The sequence below is a fragment of the Rhipicephalus sanguineus genome, chromosome 5, assembly GCF_013339695.2.
Source record: "Rhipicephalus sanguineus isolate Rsan-2018 chromosome 5, BIME_Rsan_1.4, whole genome shotgun sequence".
Lineage (NCBI taxonomy): Eukaryota > Metazoa > Arthropoda > Arachnida > Ixodida > Ixodidae > Rhipicephalus > Rhipicephalus sanguineus.
In genome coordinates, this window is record NC_051180.1 from 82,185,789 (window position 1) to 82,201,543 (window position 15,755).

At 47.3% G+C, this 15,755-nt stretch overlaps 1 protein-coding gene across 3 annotated transcripts in view; it reads right to left on the bottom strand.

Moving 5' to 3' along the window:
• LOC119393886 (ralA-binding protein 1) overlaps positions 1-15,755 on the bottom strand; it is a 70,371-nt gene that overhangs the window by 21,646 nt on the left and 32,970 nt on the right. Inside the window, exons 9-13 of one of the 3 annotated variants that reach the window (XM_037661073.2) lie at positions 15,393-15,594; positions 13,193-13,567; positions 11,602-11,680; positions 6,250-6,481; positions 4,439-4,502 (exon numbers count right to left, since the gene is read on the bottom strand). In XM_037661073.2, the coding sequence (XP_037517001.1) occupies positions 4,439-4,502; positions 6,250-6,481; positions 11,602-11,680; positions 13,193-13,567; positions 15,393-15,594 (952 nt within the window). The remainder of the gene's footprint in view (positions 1-4,438; positions 4,503-6,249; positions 6,482-11,601; positions 11,681-13,192; positions 13,568-15,392; positions 15,595-15,755) is intronic. The other 2 variants (XM_049416404.1, XM_037661074.2) reach the window with 2 other exon arrangements.

Consider the following 15,755-nt stretch of genomic DNA (forward strand, 5'->3'; position numbering starts at 1 on the left):
CTTGCAAATCTGCTTGAACACAAACATGGCAAGTACATAACAAGACAATCATCAGCGGATTCGCATGTACAGATCTATGACTACGGCAGACTGCAGCTCTTAATTCCACAAGTGTTTAACGCTATTTTTCACTTGCCGCAGCATACTTTGACATTTAGTCACCTCATCAAGGTAGGGTCATTAACAAATGTTTAACGGAATATAGATTCGTGAAAAAAAGATTGCGTTGCCTTGACGCTAAAATGGGATTCCTTGTGTAGAAGAAATACTAATTCGCGAGCTTTACCTGCCATAGCAGGTAAAGCTCGCGCACTCAAGGCCGCAGACCCAAGGGATCTCCGCCAACCTCCTTTAAAGGGGTGGTGCCACTAAATTTGTGGCTTGCGCGTTCTTTGCTGTAAGCGTTTCCTATAGCTCCAGGAAGTATAATGCACGCACCAAGATTCATGTATTCTCGCTAAATAATTTAATATCGTCTTTTGATGTGGACAACTTTCGGTTTCGGTTTCTGGGCGCCGAGGTTGGGCAGTGACGTAGAAGTGTAGGAGGCGTGGTCACGTGACCACCCAAGGCTGTGACGCACATAGCCAGGCAGCGATCGAAACTCTGCGAGTGATGTAGCAACCGATGCTTTGCCAGTACTATAGTGAGCCAGAATATATTCTAGTTCACTACAGCCGGTACGTACGTTGCGGAAGTGGCGGAGGTCACTCGCGTTGCTAAGCAGACTTGGCGTGACGTCACTAAAACTTTCGTTGCCCATCCTACAGATCTACGTCAGTGTTGGCGCGCTAGCGATGGGTTTCGATCGGGAGAATGGGCATTTAGGTACACTTTGGAAGTGAATTAAAATATATTCTAAACGTTTGCTGTGTCCGACCCTTCGTGTGGAGTGTCCTTGCATGCAGAGGAAACCCACAACAGGCTTGTTATAGCCTCGAAATTTGATGGCACCACCCCTTTAAGCTGCGCACCAAACTTCGGATCGTTTCCCTATTCTGGAAGCACTCAAAAAAAAAGTTTTTAATAAATCTCATTCTTTCCCTCGCATGTATATTTTTTACTGATATGCTGCACTTAAGAACACCAAAACAATTTTCTAGAAAACTGGCTCATGGGTGTGTTTGCTTCGGGCACCATCATCACGACAGAGACTGGCGCACACGCAATATATGTATGTGTGTGTGTGTGTGTGTGTGTGTGTGTGTGTGTGTATGTGTATATATATATATATAATAGCGATAGCTGCCATCCATCCTTTTATGTGCGTTTTTGCTAAGGGGGGGGGGGTGCTATGCTAACCCACGGTTACTATACAGCGATATCCTCAAGGCGCCGCAAACCTTCCTGCATAGATAGCAAACGACTGGAGGGGTAGTAGGCGTGCGCCGCGGTGCGGCGAAAGAAGCGGTCACGCCCCTTTCTGCAATTACGCCTCCTCCACCCGAATGGGACGGCCGGAGCAACACCGCCGCGCGTGCCCTGATCCAGGTGGCCGTGACACGACACTGCACCCTAAACTCCGCATGTCGGACGAACAGGCGCCGCGATTTTGAGATGACGTTCGTCAAAATGATGCGCGCGACCCTCCGACCACGCGTGAGTCGCGCATGAAATCATGCCATTCGGGACGCAACGGCGCGAGTTCGCAAAGGCGTTTGTCAAAAAACAAGCGCGTCCCTCCAAACGCGCGTAAATCGTGCCAAAAACTGCGCCATGCGCCTTCAAGTTCCCTTCCAAGATTTGTCAATTATTGGTGTCGGTTATATGCACGCAAATAAGGTACATGAGGTGCGATGATACTAGATGTCGAAAGCGCAAAATTTGTATAGCGTGGTTCTGTTTTCGTACTACCTCACAATGGGCGTTCCAAGTGTCTGTCTTATTCTTTTTTGTATATTTCTTCACTCGCCACCTCATGTACCAAACCACACACAGCAACGGCGGCGAGCGCATGGTACAAGCTACAGCGTACTCAACCACGAGCCGAGCGCAGGTTCTGACGAGCAAAAATTGAACAACACGACCGATCGCACTGGTGAGACTAAGCTCTTCACTGCACGAGCGCGTTTACATGCTGCATTTATAACGTCTAAGGGCTTGTGTGCAATGCAAAATATTCTCCACATGGCACGCTCTCACTAAAGAAAATGAGTTTCGGAAATGGTCCAACCGACTTACACAAACCGAAGCCTTGTGAGTGGTATCGCAGTTGGTGGTGGCTTCGTTGACCGCAAACGGATAAAACAATTTGTCTTTCTCATGCAGACTTATGACACAAAATCCATCTCACACACTCAGATATACAGCAGTTTCCTTAATGCAAAGTTTCTAAATAATGGTTGCGCGTTTACGTCCGCGGCAGCTGCTCGCACTATCCTCATGGCTTCACATCAAATTAAATATTCGCAGTAAATAGAACCTTTTCGACATTATGAAGCGTGAACACACTTACTTTTATTCATGTTCGCAATCCCAGGCCACGATGACAGCAACCGTCTTGTGAGCGCAGCGCGCCAAGAAACTCCGCTGCCGCCGGCGCCATCGAAATATGGCCGCACAACTCACTTTCTTGAATCTAAAAACGTTGCTTTCTTGTATCTAGCTTATAGTGAACTAGAACTAGTTCACTATAGGCTGGCTCCTGTACAGGCTCGCTAGCTTTTCTGCGCCTTCGACGTCGTCACGAGAGCGCGCCAAGTGATGTGATGATGATATAAGCTCACGCAGGCGCGCCATGACATGAATGACAGCGGCACATGAAGGCACGAAACATAGCCTCGGTGATCGATTCCGGCAGCGCACCGGAGCCCATCGCGGAGGCCGTGCACCAAAGACTGCTTGGGAGCAGTTTCGGCGCAATATCGCGTTTTGGAGCCGGATGGCGCAGCAGAAGCAGATTGGCGCAGCGTGGCGCAAATGGCGCAGCACTTCCACCCCTGCTATTGCTTCACGAAATGACTGCCGAAAAAAGTTCTAAAATCTGTCAAGGATGAGCGGAGCTACAGAGATTCATAGCACGCTGTAAGCGCTTTCTCTCTTCTCACGTCTCTGCGAGTGCACTGGAATTAACAGGGAGGGATGGCACGGGGGAAGAAGTTATGTCACGCCATGCCGCAGCAGCCGTGGTAACTACGCAGCTCATGAGGCTCAAATCAGCCGATGGCTGTGGACTCTGAGTTTATCGCGTAGTCATTTGGGTTTACAGCATCATTTGTCGAGAGAAAAAGGAGCGATTTCTGGCTGAGTGAGAATTATTGTAAATTCCAGGGCTGCGTGCTGTGCTATAATGTTTTGCTCACATGCTCTCAGGAACCTTGACTACTGATCGGCGGCATTTTCTGACCATGCTCAAAAAAGTGTTGCAGGGCCCCCTTAACACTACTAAATGACCCACTAAGCAAGTAAGTAGACATGAAGAATACGATGCAGTGAAGTAGCAAATGAATCATAATGGTATTTAGCGCAAACCCAAGACAACAGACAAAGGATAGGACGTAGATGCTTTGTCTACGTCTGTAGACGCTTTGTCTTTTGTCTGTTGTCTAGTGTTTGCACTAAATACCATTATGACTGATTTGTTCCAACTCGCCCAACAAGCAACATTGTTTAGCAAATAAAAACTGCTGGTAGAAATTTACAATGGGCAGCAAAAGATGAATGACAAACAAGAACGTAGCATTTGCCCAATTGCTTTTCTCTTTATATGCACCGTTCATGCTATCTTCAATAAAGAATTATATACTGGTCTTGCAGTGGAAGCACATCCTCAAGCCCATTCTGCACTCAGGATCAATTTTGAACACCTGGACTGCACCAGAACTTTCTTGCAAAAAGGCTTTCACACCACCCTTCCTCCTCTCCTATCCTATTCACAGTGTGGCTGGACTGTCTGGAATCCACCACAATGGGTCACTGCATTATGCTAAACCAAAACCCTGAGCAAATAGACACTTTACCACACACAGCAGAGAGCCTACGATCTTGCTTGAAATGTAGTGCATTTTCTCCTTCGCTCGTGAAGTTCGTACCTTTATAAGCAGCTCCTAAGTAAAATAAAGTAAAAACGCTTGCTGCCGGCTGACTTCTCCAAACACTACCAAGCATCAGAAAACAACAGTGAGCGAATGGTAGCAATAACGAATGTGAATGGGGGCAAGGTGCTTGTCAGTGTGTCAACACTATGCATAGAACCAAGCAATATAACAAAAAAATAAAACTGTTAGTTTATGGGCAGTGCACACACATTAGAACAACGGTAGCTAAACGTGTGCACCTAATAAACTACAAGCTTTCAGCCGTCACTGCTTCACATTTGGCAGTCATGACGACTTTGCAGGAAACTGGATTAAAAGCGATGATGACGACTGTCACAGAGCTCGCCATAAAACACTGCTAACATAATGCACTACTAACACAATTCCAACCACAAGGATACACTCTCGCTTCCTTCAGTTCCAGAGCTGCTACCATCAGCTGACTCAACAGAGTACTGCTTGTACCTGCAAGACAAAGTAAGAGGGAACGACGCTGAGGGCCAGTGTACACAAGTGCAGTGTAACAAAGAGAACCATTTTCACACAATGTGCACATAGCAGTGAATAGCTGTCCAGTTTAATGTGCTAATGCATAGCTGTCCAGTTTAATGTACTAAGTTGTCGCCACTGCAACCTCGATTTGCATCATTAAATGCTTTATACAGTATGGTTAGGGAATGACAATGTAAACGTTAGGTTAGTGAAGTATTGCGATAGTGCAGTCCAGCTCCAGCTTCCACTTTGTCTTCCCCCCCCATGCAGTTGAACACAAATACCAGCTAGCATAAGTGATGCCCTTTTGAAAGCATTGACTTGATGCTTCAAAAAAAGAAAAGACATTTTTAGATGCAGGGCACGAGAAACAGTGAATGTGCCAAGGTAAGTAGGGAGGACAAACTTGCATGCATACAAACATACATGTGCATAGAAAAAAGTATATAAAGTCGCAAGAAAATGAGAACCATCTTCCATACAATAACACAAGGAGTACCACAAAAGTGCGAGAGATACTGTGCCAACTGAGGGAAGGTAAATTTTCGCTGAAAAACATTTGGAGAATAAAACTAATAATCATGCTCAAAAACAAGGGAAACAGAATACCAAATGGCTGAATAACACTTATTAAACATGCAATAATATATAATATAAACTGATGACTGATAAAAGCATAGCCGTTATTCCAGGTCTTTTTTTCGCCATCCAGTTGCGAGACATAATAGAACTCGCAAAGAAATATGTAATATAACAACTATATAACACAGTTACTTATGCAACAGGAGGGGGAAGGGGGTGGGTGGTTCTCCAGAAACTTCTCAATTTGTATGTGCATACATACAAGCAAGTATACAAACACACGTACACACATATACAAGCGGCACTTACCTTTGTAAGTACTTAAATCACTTCCCTTTTGGAAGGTGTGTATCTTTTGTCAGCAACACACCTTCCACACTTAGAATTTTATAAGGTGCACAATTGCAGAAAAAAAAAAAACATCTCTATTTTAATCGCGAATGTGGAGGGTGAGAGCACTGTGCAAGTAAACGCAGCAACTTCTTTGTGCGAAAAAAAAACAAAGGACGGAAGAAACGACACATTCGTGCCGTTTCTTTTTGTATGCATTTTTTTTTTGTGCGCTAGGAAGTTGCCATAAATTACCAATGTTTCCGAGCTCATGCACTTTCAAGTAAACACACTATTATCAGGCTTGTGACTGGCCCAACTAGTATAATTCTTCCCCATAGTGGCTTCAGCGCGACAGACACTGACGAAAAGCAAAGAAATGGACGCAACACAGCGCCGTGTTGCGTCCGCTTCTTTGCTTTTCATGTGTGTCTGTTGAGCTGTAGCCACTATGAAGCTATACCGGATCACCCAATGTTCCACCCTATTGGATCTAATTCTTCCCGATAACCTTAATTAATAATATTATCTGTGGTTTTACGTGCCAAAATCACGATATGATTCTGAGGCATGCCGTGGGGAAGGCTCCACAAATTTCAGCCATCTGTTCTTTGGCACACACTGACATTGCACAGTACGTGGGCCTCTAGCATTTCGCCTCCGTCGAAATGCAACCACCACGGCCGGGAACAAACCCGCGACCTTCGGGTCAGCAGAAGAGCACCGTAACCGCTACACCACCACAACGGCAGACATATATAACCTTAATTGGGGAGGTGAGAGTCACATTACATTTCAAAACACTCACTTTGCCAGTTTCTCGTACTCGTCAATCTCGCTGCGCAGGCGCTCGGCCTCAGTGCGCTCCGCAGCGATCTTGCGGCGCAGCTCGTCGCCCAGTGACAGCAGCTCCTCCTGCTGCATCAGCAGCTCGAGCTCCTCACGACGCAGCTGCTGCATCTCGGGGTCAGTCTCTTCCTCGGGAGGCTTGGGGCGCAGGGCCGCCAGGATTTCCGCCGTGGCTTCATCCAGCACAGTTTCTTGATGGATGAGTCGGGGGCATGGATGACATATTTGGTTAGCTAGAAGTCTTTTTTTTTTTCTAAAGAGTGACATACTCATCCTTGTTTGGCATATCTCATGGCACAGCTTCTATCAATGGAGACATTTTTTTTTCTTGTTTCATTTATTTTGTACAATGGTGCAGACAATAGTCCAAGCTAGAGAGGGTGTGCATAAAAAAACACACGAAAAGGAAAAGATCACAAATTAATTCATAGCAAGGGTGAGGTAGATGGCAATGAATTCCACTCATTGATTCTTCCTGGGAAGAATGAATATTTATATAAATTAGTTTTGCGAATACAAGTTTGATGCAATGACTGCGCTTGTGACACGAGGCCCGACCAATGTGCTCCTCCAAGTAATCGTGAGGTTTTATTCCCACCTAGCCAAAATAAACCGAAAGTTCATTTTGTTTGGTTTATTATAACCAATTCGGTTTATTATAATAAATCGAGGTTTTTGAGGTTTCACGCAGCAAGACCACGATACAGTTATGAGGCACGCAATAGTGGGGGACTATGCATTCATTCTGGCCACCTGGGGTTCTTTAAAAATCGCCCGAATCTAAGTACAGTAGAACCCCCCTGATACGTTTTTGAAGGGACCATAGAAAATAAACGTAAGAGACGAGAAATGCAAGAGCCGAAAAACAGGAAAAACGACAAAATATTTAGTAGTACAGAATTTTATTTCAATGCTTACGAGCAGCATGAAAATTGGCGCGCTCAGCCGCGATCTAGTCGACGGATAGAAACGCAGAGCTGGGGACAGCCCCATTCACAGAAATGTAATCAACGTATGTGATTTTTTTAACACCAACAGCTGTAGGCATGAAAGAACTAAGCACACGCAATCACGACCAGCGCCGCGAGTCCGACCGCGAACCGCGCGCACGACCATGCGAGCTCCAACCAGCTCAGAACTCCTCCCGTCCTCTGACAAATAACGATGATGATGAGTCTACGCCAATGCGATGGCAGAAGTGAATGGCAATCTCGAAGGCCTTGCTTTTACAAGCAATTACGTCATAGACGCCATGTTTGTGCAATACAAATCTCAAAGGCTATGCTTTTGTCAATGTAGATGCCAATCTCGAAGGCCTTGCTTTCGCGAGCAATTACGTCATAGATGCCATCTTTGCAATACGAATCTCGAAGGCGATGCTTTTGTTTGCATCAATCGAAAGATCCTGTTGCTTGCGCCTCTAATGCGCCTAATGTTACGGTCAAATCAGGAAAAGCTGGGTGAAAATGCACCAGTGAGTGAGTACGAACTTTATTCAGGTCCTGAGGTGAAAGAAAGCGGTGCCGAAGGCCCCGCCAATCAATCCGGCGGCTCCACCCAGGTCGGGGCCGGTAGACAGAGTCCTTCGTTAACGGCCCGGGCCCTCTGGACAGCCTTGAGCTGAGCGATGAGCTCTGTGCTTTGAAGCGCTGAGTCCCATGAGGACTGGTCAGAAAAGTCTGTACCCGCGTTGGCAGGGCACAGCCAGAGCATGTGCTCGAAATTGTTGTATTCGTGGCCACAGTGCGAGCATACAGAAGGAAAGTCAGGATTGATCCTGCTTAGTGTCATCGGTGTTATGTATTTGTATGTTATGTATGACGCTCTTTCCTTTCGCCTACTTTCCTCGGTGGTGTGCGTCGTCGAATTTTCTTGTAACATGCACCAACTAGCCCAACAACAAGTTTTACTAAAGGTGTTATGTATGTTCGAGTCTGCAACTGTCTGTAAGTGATTGCTTGTGCTCTGTTGAGCTTTGTGTGAGGAGGAGGAAAAGTTCGACGTCCTAACCTATGATGAGAGGCGAGTTCGTGGTATGACACGAGCGGGTCTTTGTTATCGAGGTTCCTGCAGGCTGCATTGAAGCGAGGGGGTGGACCGCAGACGCGGAAAGTGAGCTCTCGCGCCAGTTGGTGTGCCCGCTCGTTTGGGTTGCAGGAAGGAGATCCGGAAATGTTTCCCATGTGAGCCGGGAACCATGTAATGTGTGAGGACGGGAAATTATCTTCGCCCCTTTCTTGGTAGAAGAGCTTGTTGACAACCGTAGCTGACTTCGAAGAGACGAGAGCAGCCGAAAAAGTTCTTATCGCTGTTCTGGAGTCCGAGTAAATGATAGAGGCTCCCGTGCAGCTTTGAAGGGCCACCGCAATGGCCATTCCTTCTGCTTCGTGGGTGAAGTTGGTAACTACCGTGGCTGCGTTGACGAGCGAGCCATGGGCGTCCACCACGGAGACGGCGTAAGCACCTCGATTCCAATATCTTGCAGCGTCAACAAAGAGGACTTGCGTTTCGTTGCGCATGATCTTGGCGAGTATGGCCTTGGCTCTCGCTTTTCTCCGTCCTTCGTTGTGGGTCAGGTGTATGTTTCTGGGAATCGGATCAACTGTTATCGCTTGCGTGGCGTTTTTGCAAAGTTGTGACTTCTCTGGCGGCATGAAGAGGGGCTGAATGCCGGCTTCTAACAAGATCTCGTTGCCCGCCCTTGAGAGCGAGAGCCGACTAATTTGGGCGTGCCGCTGTGCCTCAAACAGTTTGGTAGCTGTATTGTGCAGGCCCAATTGGAGGAGTCGTTCCGTACAAGTATTTCGAGGGAGGCTCAGGACCCTTTTCAATCCTGTTCTAATTAGTGTATCGATTTTATTGAGCTCCGTCTTCTTCCAGTTGAGGAACGGGGCGGCATACGTTACTTGGCTGATGAGAAAGGCGTGAAATGCTTTCATGAGGTTGTCTTCTTTCAGGCCGTCCCTTCTGTTGGCAACCCGTGATATAACCCTGGTGAAGTTGAGGACACTCTTTTCTATGCGTTTGAGTGCCTCCACGTTGTCACCGCTGTAAGCCCCAATGACCATACCCAGGACCTTGATTGTGTTACACCTGGGGATACTGCCTCCGTCCCTGGTATTTAGGTGAACGGGCAGGTAGCTAAGGGGCTGTCCCTTCCTGGGGCCGCGTTTGCACAGAAGGAGCTCCGATTTGCTGGGAGACAGCTTCAGTCCCGTATTTTTAAGAAAAGCTTCTGTGGTGTCCAGCGCTTGCTGCAGGTTCTGCTCCAGAGCGCCTAGTGGGCCGCTGGCAGACCAAATGGTAATGTCGTCCGCGTAAATCGCGTGTCCTACCCCCTGGACTCTTGAGACTTGGTTGGACAGATCGTGCATAGCGATGTTGAAAAGAAGCGGCGAAAGCACTGACCCTTGCAAGGTGCCGATGTTGCCTAGCTTGTGCTTTCGGCTTTTGATTTGTCCAATGTTTATGGTGGCCGTTCGGTCAGCCAAAAACGATCGTACATAGTTGTGGAAATTTACTCCGAGATCTAAAGTGGAGATTTCGTTGAGGATGTGTTCGTGCCTGACCGTGTCGAAGGCCTTGGTTAGGTCGAGCGCCAGGATGCCTTTTACGTCTCTGGATTTATTGTCAATGACGGCGCTCCTGATGAGGAGCATTGCGTCTTGCGTTGAGAGCGATTTTCGGAAGCCTATGAGATTGTGGCGGAATAGGCTGTTTTCTTCGATGTGTTCAGTAATTCTGTTGTGAATAGCATGTTCGGCGACCTTCCCGAGGCACGAAGTAAGGGAGATAGGTCTCAAATTCTCTGCATGGAGCGGTTTTCCGGGTTTGGGAATAAGGATTACATTAGCAGTTCGCCAGTCATCCGGTACCCGGCCTTCAGTCCATGCAGCGTTGATTTTGCTCGTAATGATTTGTATGGCTTTGTCATCTAGATTTCTGAGCAGTCTCAGAAATCTAGATGACAAAGGATGATGACAGAGGACCGGGGGCCGAGCGGCCGTTTAGGTGGTGAAGGGCGTGCACAATCTCCGATACCTCGAAAGGGCGATCCAGCGAGGGTTGAGGTGTCCCCTTGTACTCGCGTGTCGCGTCGTCCCAGGGGAGAGATTTACTCTCTACCGGCAGGTATATATCTGCCAGGGTGTCAGCAAAATCCCGGGGACTAGTGCCTTCATTCGTGTGCAGATGGACGAGCCTTTCGATCATTATCCGCGCATTGCTCTGGGTCGCTTTGTTGCTGTCGGCGAATAGGTTCTTGAGAAGGCTCCACGTGCTTCCCCTTCTCATTTTACCGTCCGCCATGGCCGCTCTCTTCGGTAGTCACTCGGTCGGCTCTGAGTGCACTTCGCGACGTATAATACGGGAACGGTCCGACAGTTACGACGTAACAGCGGGGTTCCCAATACATTGTGTCCTATGGGAGCTATGCCGGGACCGGTGGAAAACGGCACAACAGCCGGGAAAATGCAGCAGTGAGGAACGTAACAGTGGGGTTCTACTGTACAATAGTGTTCCATCATTTTGCCCCCACTGAAATGCTGTCACTGTGGCTGGTAATTGAACCCGTGTCCTCAAGCTTAGCAGTGCAACACCTCTCCTGCTAAGCTACCATGGCAGGACTATCAGTGAAGACACTAAATTCGCACTAGGGGTGTGCAAATAGCGAATTTTGAAACAGTATTGAATGCTAATTGAATAGTGCCAGAAGGGAGTCAAAAATGGAATACTTTTCAAATAGTTTTCCCATATCTAACAGGCACTTTTACAATTGCCAGATGACGTTCACATTCTGTTAGGCATGATTCTCACATTAAAAGTACAAACGTGGAATTAGACAGTGAAGTCTGGCTTCGTGAATGGCATACACCTGGCACCCTACATAAGTTCCCATGTTTTGTAGCTGTGCTGTGCTTCAGGGAAAGGAATTTACAGTAGTGCTTTTCCACCAATTATGTATGTGCTTATTTTGGTGCAGTTGACATATTTAAACATTTGTAAACTAGACATTTATGTAAGCTACGCTATACAACACTCACCGAGTTCACTTTGAATCAAAAGATTAATATTCACGCCAGCCTACATTCAAAAACTGACATTCACACAAGCTTAAATTCTACCAACAGTGACAACAGCACTAAAAGGATAACAACATGACCAGGACTGCGTCTCAGAGATTGATAGCTGAGGAAGCGGCACTCCCTAAATAACGCCCGATATTACTGCAACTATGCAGGCAATCTAAATGTACTGGAGGCAGTACTGTGGTTCTCTCATCGCAAACCAGCACATAAGCAGCAAAGATTACCTTCAGTCACAGCCTTCTCATATCCATCCTCCTTGATGTCACCAGTAGCATGCATCTCTCCACTGCCGATGACATCCTCCTAGACATTTAAGCATGCACTGCCATTAGACTCACATGGAAGCATAGTAGCAAGCACAACCTATAGCAACAAAGTAAGAGCCAGCCTGCTGCCCTCGCACCCTCAGCAACAAGCAGCTGGCTTTTACTCATTTGGAACAGGGTGTACAGTGTCGCTCAATGTGAGTTGCAACAACAGGGTGCTCATGGTTGAAGGGACCCCAAACTTATACTGTAATGACAATAAACATGATACTATATTGGTTTTGAAGATACCAGCAGTCAAAACAGTGTTTATGTACCCGATTGTTTTCTATGTCGGTACCATCGTGCAGTGTTGGCACCGCTTGGACCACGGGCAGCATGTTGCAACTCATGTTGGGTGCGACTGCACGTCCACATACAGAATTGAACGAAAGTTGGACAACTAACTAGCCAAAAATACATATGAAAGGTCCAAGCACAAATGCATCTTTTTTACTTTGGCAGGTCAAGCTGTTCCACTAAATTTATGTGGTGCAATAACGCTGCGAACGCTAATTATTTTGGAGGTTGTCTACAATTACCAGATTTCATTGTTGGATATTGTCTACAATGATCAACTTCAGTTTGTCAAAGTTCTGTGCTAAGTTAACGCTTGTGAAAATAACGGGTCACAAAGCATCACAAAAATGTTTCATTTCAACAAACCAAGAACAATCAGTTAACCCTACGATCATTGTACCAAGGTGCCCAATTGTTGGAGAGAAGGAAGGACATCTAGCTAAGCTATCACTCTAGCTTCACAATACAGAAATTGCCATGCAAAATGAAGAAAAAAAAAGTGGCGATACAAAAGCAACACTACTGCATACAGTTGCTTTTTATGCAAGTTGGGTGCTTTAAAACATCAGAAAAGCAACGTCACAGATAAGTGCAAGCAACACTACTGCATACAGTTGCTTTTTATGCAAGTTGGGTGCTTTAAAACATCAGGAAAGCAACGTCACAGATAAGTGCAAAGAAATAATAAACTAAACGAAAGGCACGGCCACAAAACTGCTGCAGAAGCAAATGCGACACGGTAAGCATTGTGCTTCTAAACATGGACAGCACGTAAGCAAAGTAAGAGTGCATAGCCAACATCGAGGAAAAGCCCTCAAGCAAGCCTTTTATGCAGGCAGTCCTCATTCAAAGATGTGCAACAAATGGAGCGCATGCAAGAACTGCAATACAGAACACTATCTTCAGGTCAAGTGCCCAAGAAAGTAGGAGGGCCAAGACACAGCCAAGGCACAATCCCACCGACAATGTGCACCTGAACAATGACCGCGACAAAGGCGCTGCCAACGCTACCGGTGCTGGCTGCGACAAAGGCAACGGAAACAATGCACAACCAAGAAGGCATCCACAGGCAAGCAGTCTTCATCTACAGAGGTGTACAACAAAGCAAACTGCATGCAAGCCCAGCTGTGCAGAGCGCAGTCTTCAAGCGGACGAGCCAGACAGTATGGCCAGACCACAGTGGCCGTGTGAAGTTGCAGAAAGCGCCCACCTGATGAACCCTGACTGGTTCTTGCAAAGAAGTTGCCGGTATCGCTCGTACCACCTTTGGGACAGGTTGCTGGGAAATTGATGGGACAACTTTCTCCATTTCGGAAACGTCTGGAACTTCGGTGGCTTGGACTTGACTATTAGGAACAGACGTGGTCATTGTGGCTTTCGGATGTTCAATGGCAGGATCCTTTGTTGGGGCTGGTTCGGCAGGAGGAGGCGGAGCGACGACTGGCGTCGCTGTGGCTTCGGGTGGCGGCTGTGGTGGCGTTGGTTCTACGGCCGCTGGTAATCGAAGGCGCGTGTCGATCTTCTCAATGGAGTCAGCCTGTGTGGCCTCCACGGGAACCTTCTTCACTTGTCTCAAGACACGCAACTGTGCAATTAGTTAAGTGGGTAGGTAAAAGTCAATGTGCAATGTTCTTTCACAGAAGGACAAAAATTTAAGGGCAAGGGAGGACTCGTATGCCAAGCTTTCTGCTTGGTAATCTAGAATATCTCATCAAGATAAGCCACTTCGACGCATTGACACATGCACAATCGAACTAGCAGTACTATATCTTTTCAAGGACCATTTTTCAGTGTAATGTTACAAAGTTTTCATTTACTATGGGACACGCCCACATGTATTTCCTGAATGTTGTCATCGCTTCTACAGTTAAACCTGGATATAACGGAATTGGCCAATTCCAAAAAAAATTGTTACAAACAGGTTTTCGTTATATGCAGTTTCAGCACAAAAATTTGGAAAAGGAACACACAAATTAAACAAAAGGGTACTGAAGGCAGAGCTCACTGAAAACATTTATCTAGCAGCAACAAACTGCATTATTTTGCTCTATTGCTTGTTTGTGGGGGATGGCAATACTGAACGTTAGTAAGACATCACTACAACGCTGCTCCGACATCATTTAGCCGTGGCCTCTGACATTGGCACCAGCCACATTGCGTTGCTAGAGCTAATCGCGGAGGCCACAGTCTCGCGAACCCGTGGCGCGGCGCAAGGCGGCAAAGCGTGTGACGAGTTGACCTCCGAAGATCTGTCGTCGTCACCATGGTGGCGGACAGTTTCAACCCGCGCCTAATTTGACATCTCGTCGTTAGTGACGACACAGTCGCCTGCGTAAAAAAAAATTGCAAAAGCTGTACATCAATCAGGGACTGCTCCATGTGCGTGCCGTGAAATGACGCATGCGCGCACGGCGTCAAAAATGAAGAGCGAACTCCATAAGCGGACCTGATGTACAGCGGCCTTGCATATGCGAAACGTAACGCAAGCTTCACAACTCGAAACGTAACGACACGGAGCAAGGATTTTTTTTTCATGCCGTCATTTGGCGTCACATAAACAAAGTGCAGTTCAGAGACTACTGCAACAACCGAAGAGTGGCGCTGCCAAACCAAAAGCCGTTTTTTCTATTGCTCCTTTTTTCTTCTTCTTTTTTAAAGCTGGCGCAGTTAGTGTGGTGGCACCTGCAAGTGGCTGGATGAGATTTGAAGAAAGGGGGGAAAGGCATGCCCGCGCATGCATCCGCGGCGGCACCCACGCTGGCTCGAGGGGCGCAGGCCCACCTGCCCACCTCACGCACACCCACACGCACAAACGAGCGCTCACTCTCACCTCGCAGTCGCCGGGGCTTCGAGTGCGCCATGCGCGCCGCCGCCGCTTCGCACTCCGTCGTCAACGGGGAAACCGCGGAAGATGCATGCGGCTCCTGCTTGTGCCAAAATGTCAAAATTTGGGGCAATATCCCTAGGTTGTCGGAGGTAAAAATCTGTTATATCAAGGGTGTCTCCCGCTGCCATCCTGTTACATAGAGGTAGCAAATACATGTGCGTCTATGGAGTAATGGTGGGGAATAGAAAAACTTTGTAATATCAAGGAATTTGTTGTATGGAGGTTCGTTATAAGCAGGTTTAACTGTATAACGGAAGAGTCTAACCTATCAGATTGTGCGCACAACGCAAATAGTGGCACACCTTCCCAAATATTACAGAAGTACCTGTGATTTAGGTTGGAATCAATTCCGCACTTGACCCCTAGGCCAGGTTTTCACGACCAACAACCGAGCTCGCCGTTATTCTTACATAACTGTTACTTGCCCAGTAAGGAGTAAGATTCGTGACCTGTTGTTTTGGCACCGACTGGTTTTTCTGTCACTACAATGTGATGAAGATGTCAGGTCATCGACACCGCTCACCTTGCGCTTGAGCTGCGTCACAACGCGTTGCACCTCCCAGAGCTGCTCTTCCTTCTGGGGATCACGAAGGCCCGCGTTGAGCTCGGCGTGTATTTCACTCAGCACCTGCTCCTGCTGGCTCAGCTCCTCTTCTATGGCTGCCGGTGTCTCCGGCAGATCCAGAGACTGGCGCGACGAATCAGGTGGGATCTTCTTCACGTATCTACGCAGATGAACAGCGAAAACAAACCCATCTACCAGCGCCTTATCTTTCCCGCTTCCTGATAAGATGAGCAATACAATGCCGATGCTCTGCTTGCACCCCTGCAAGACAATAGCAACCATTTATCTCGTCAGGCACTCGACACCTTGCCTGCCAAAAAT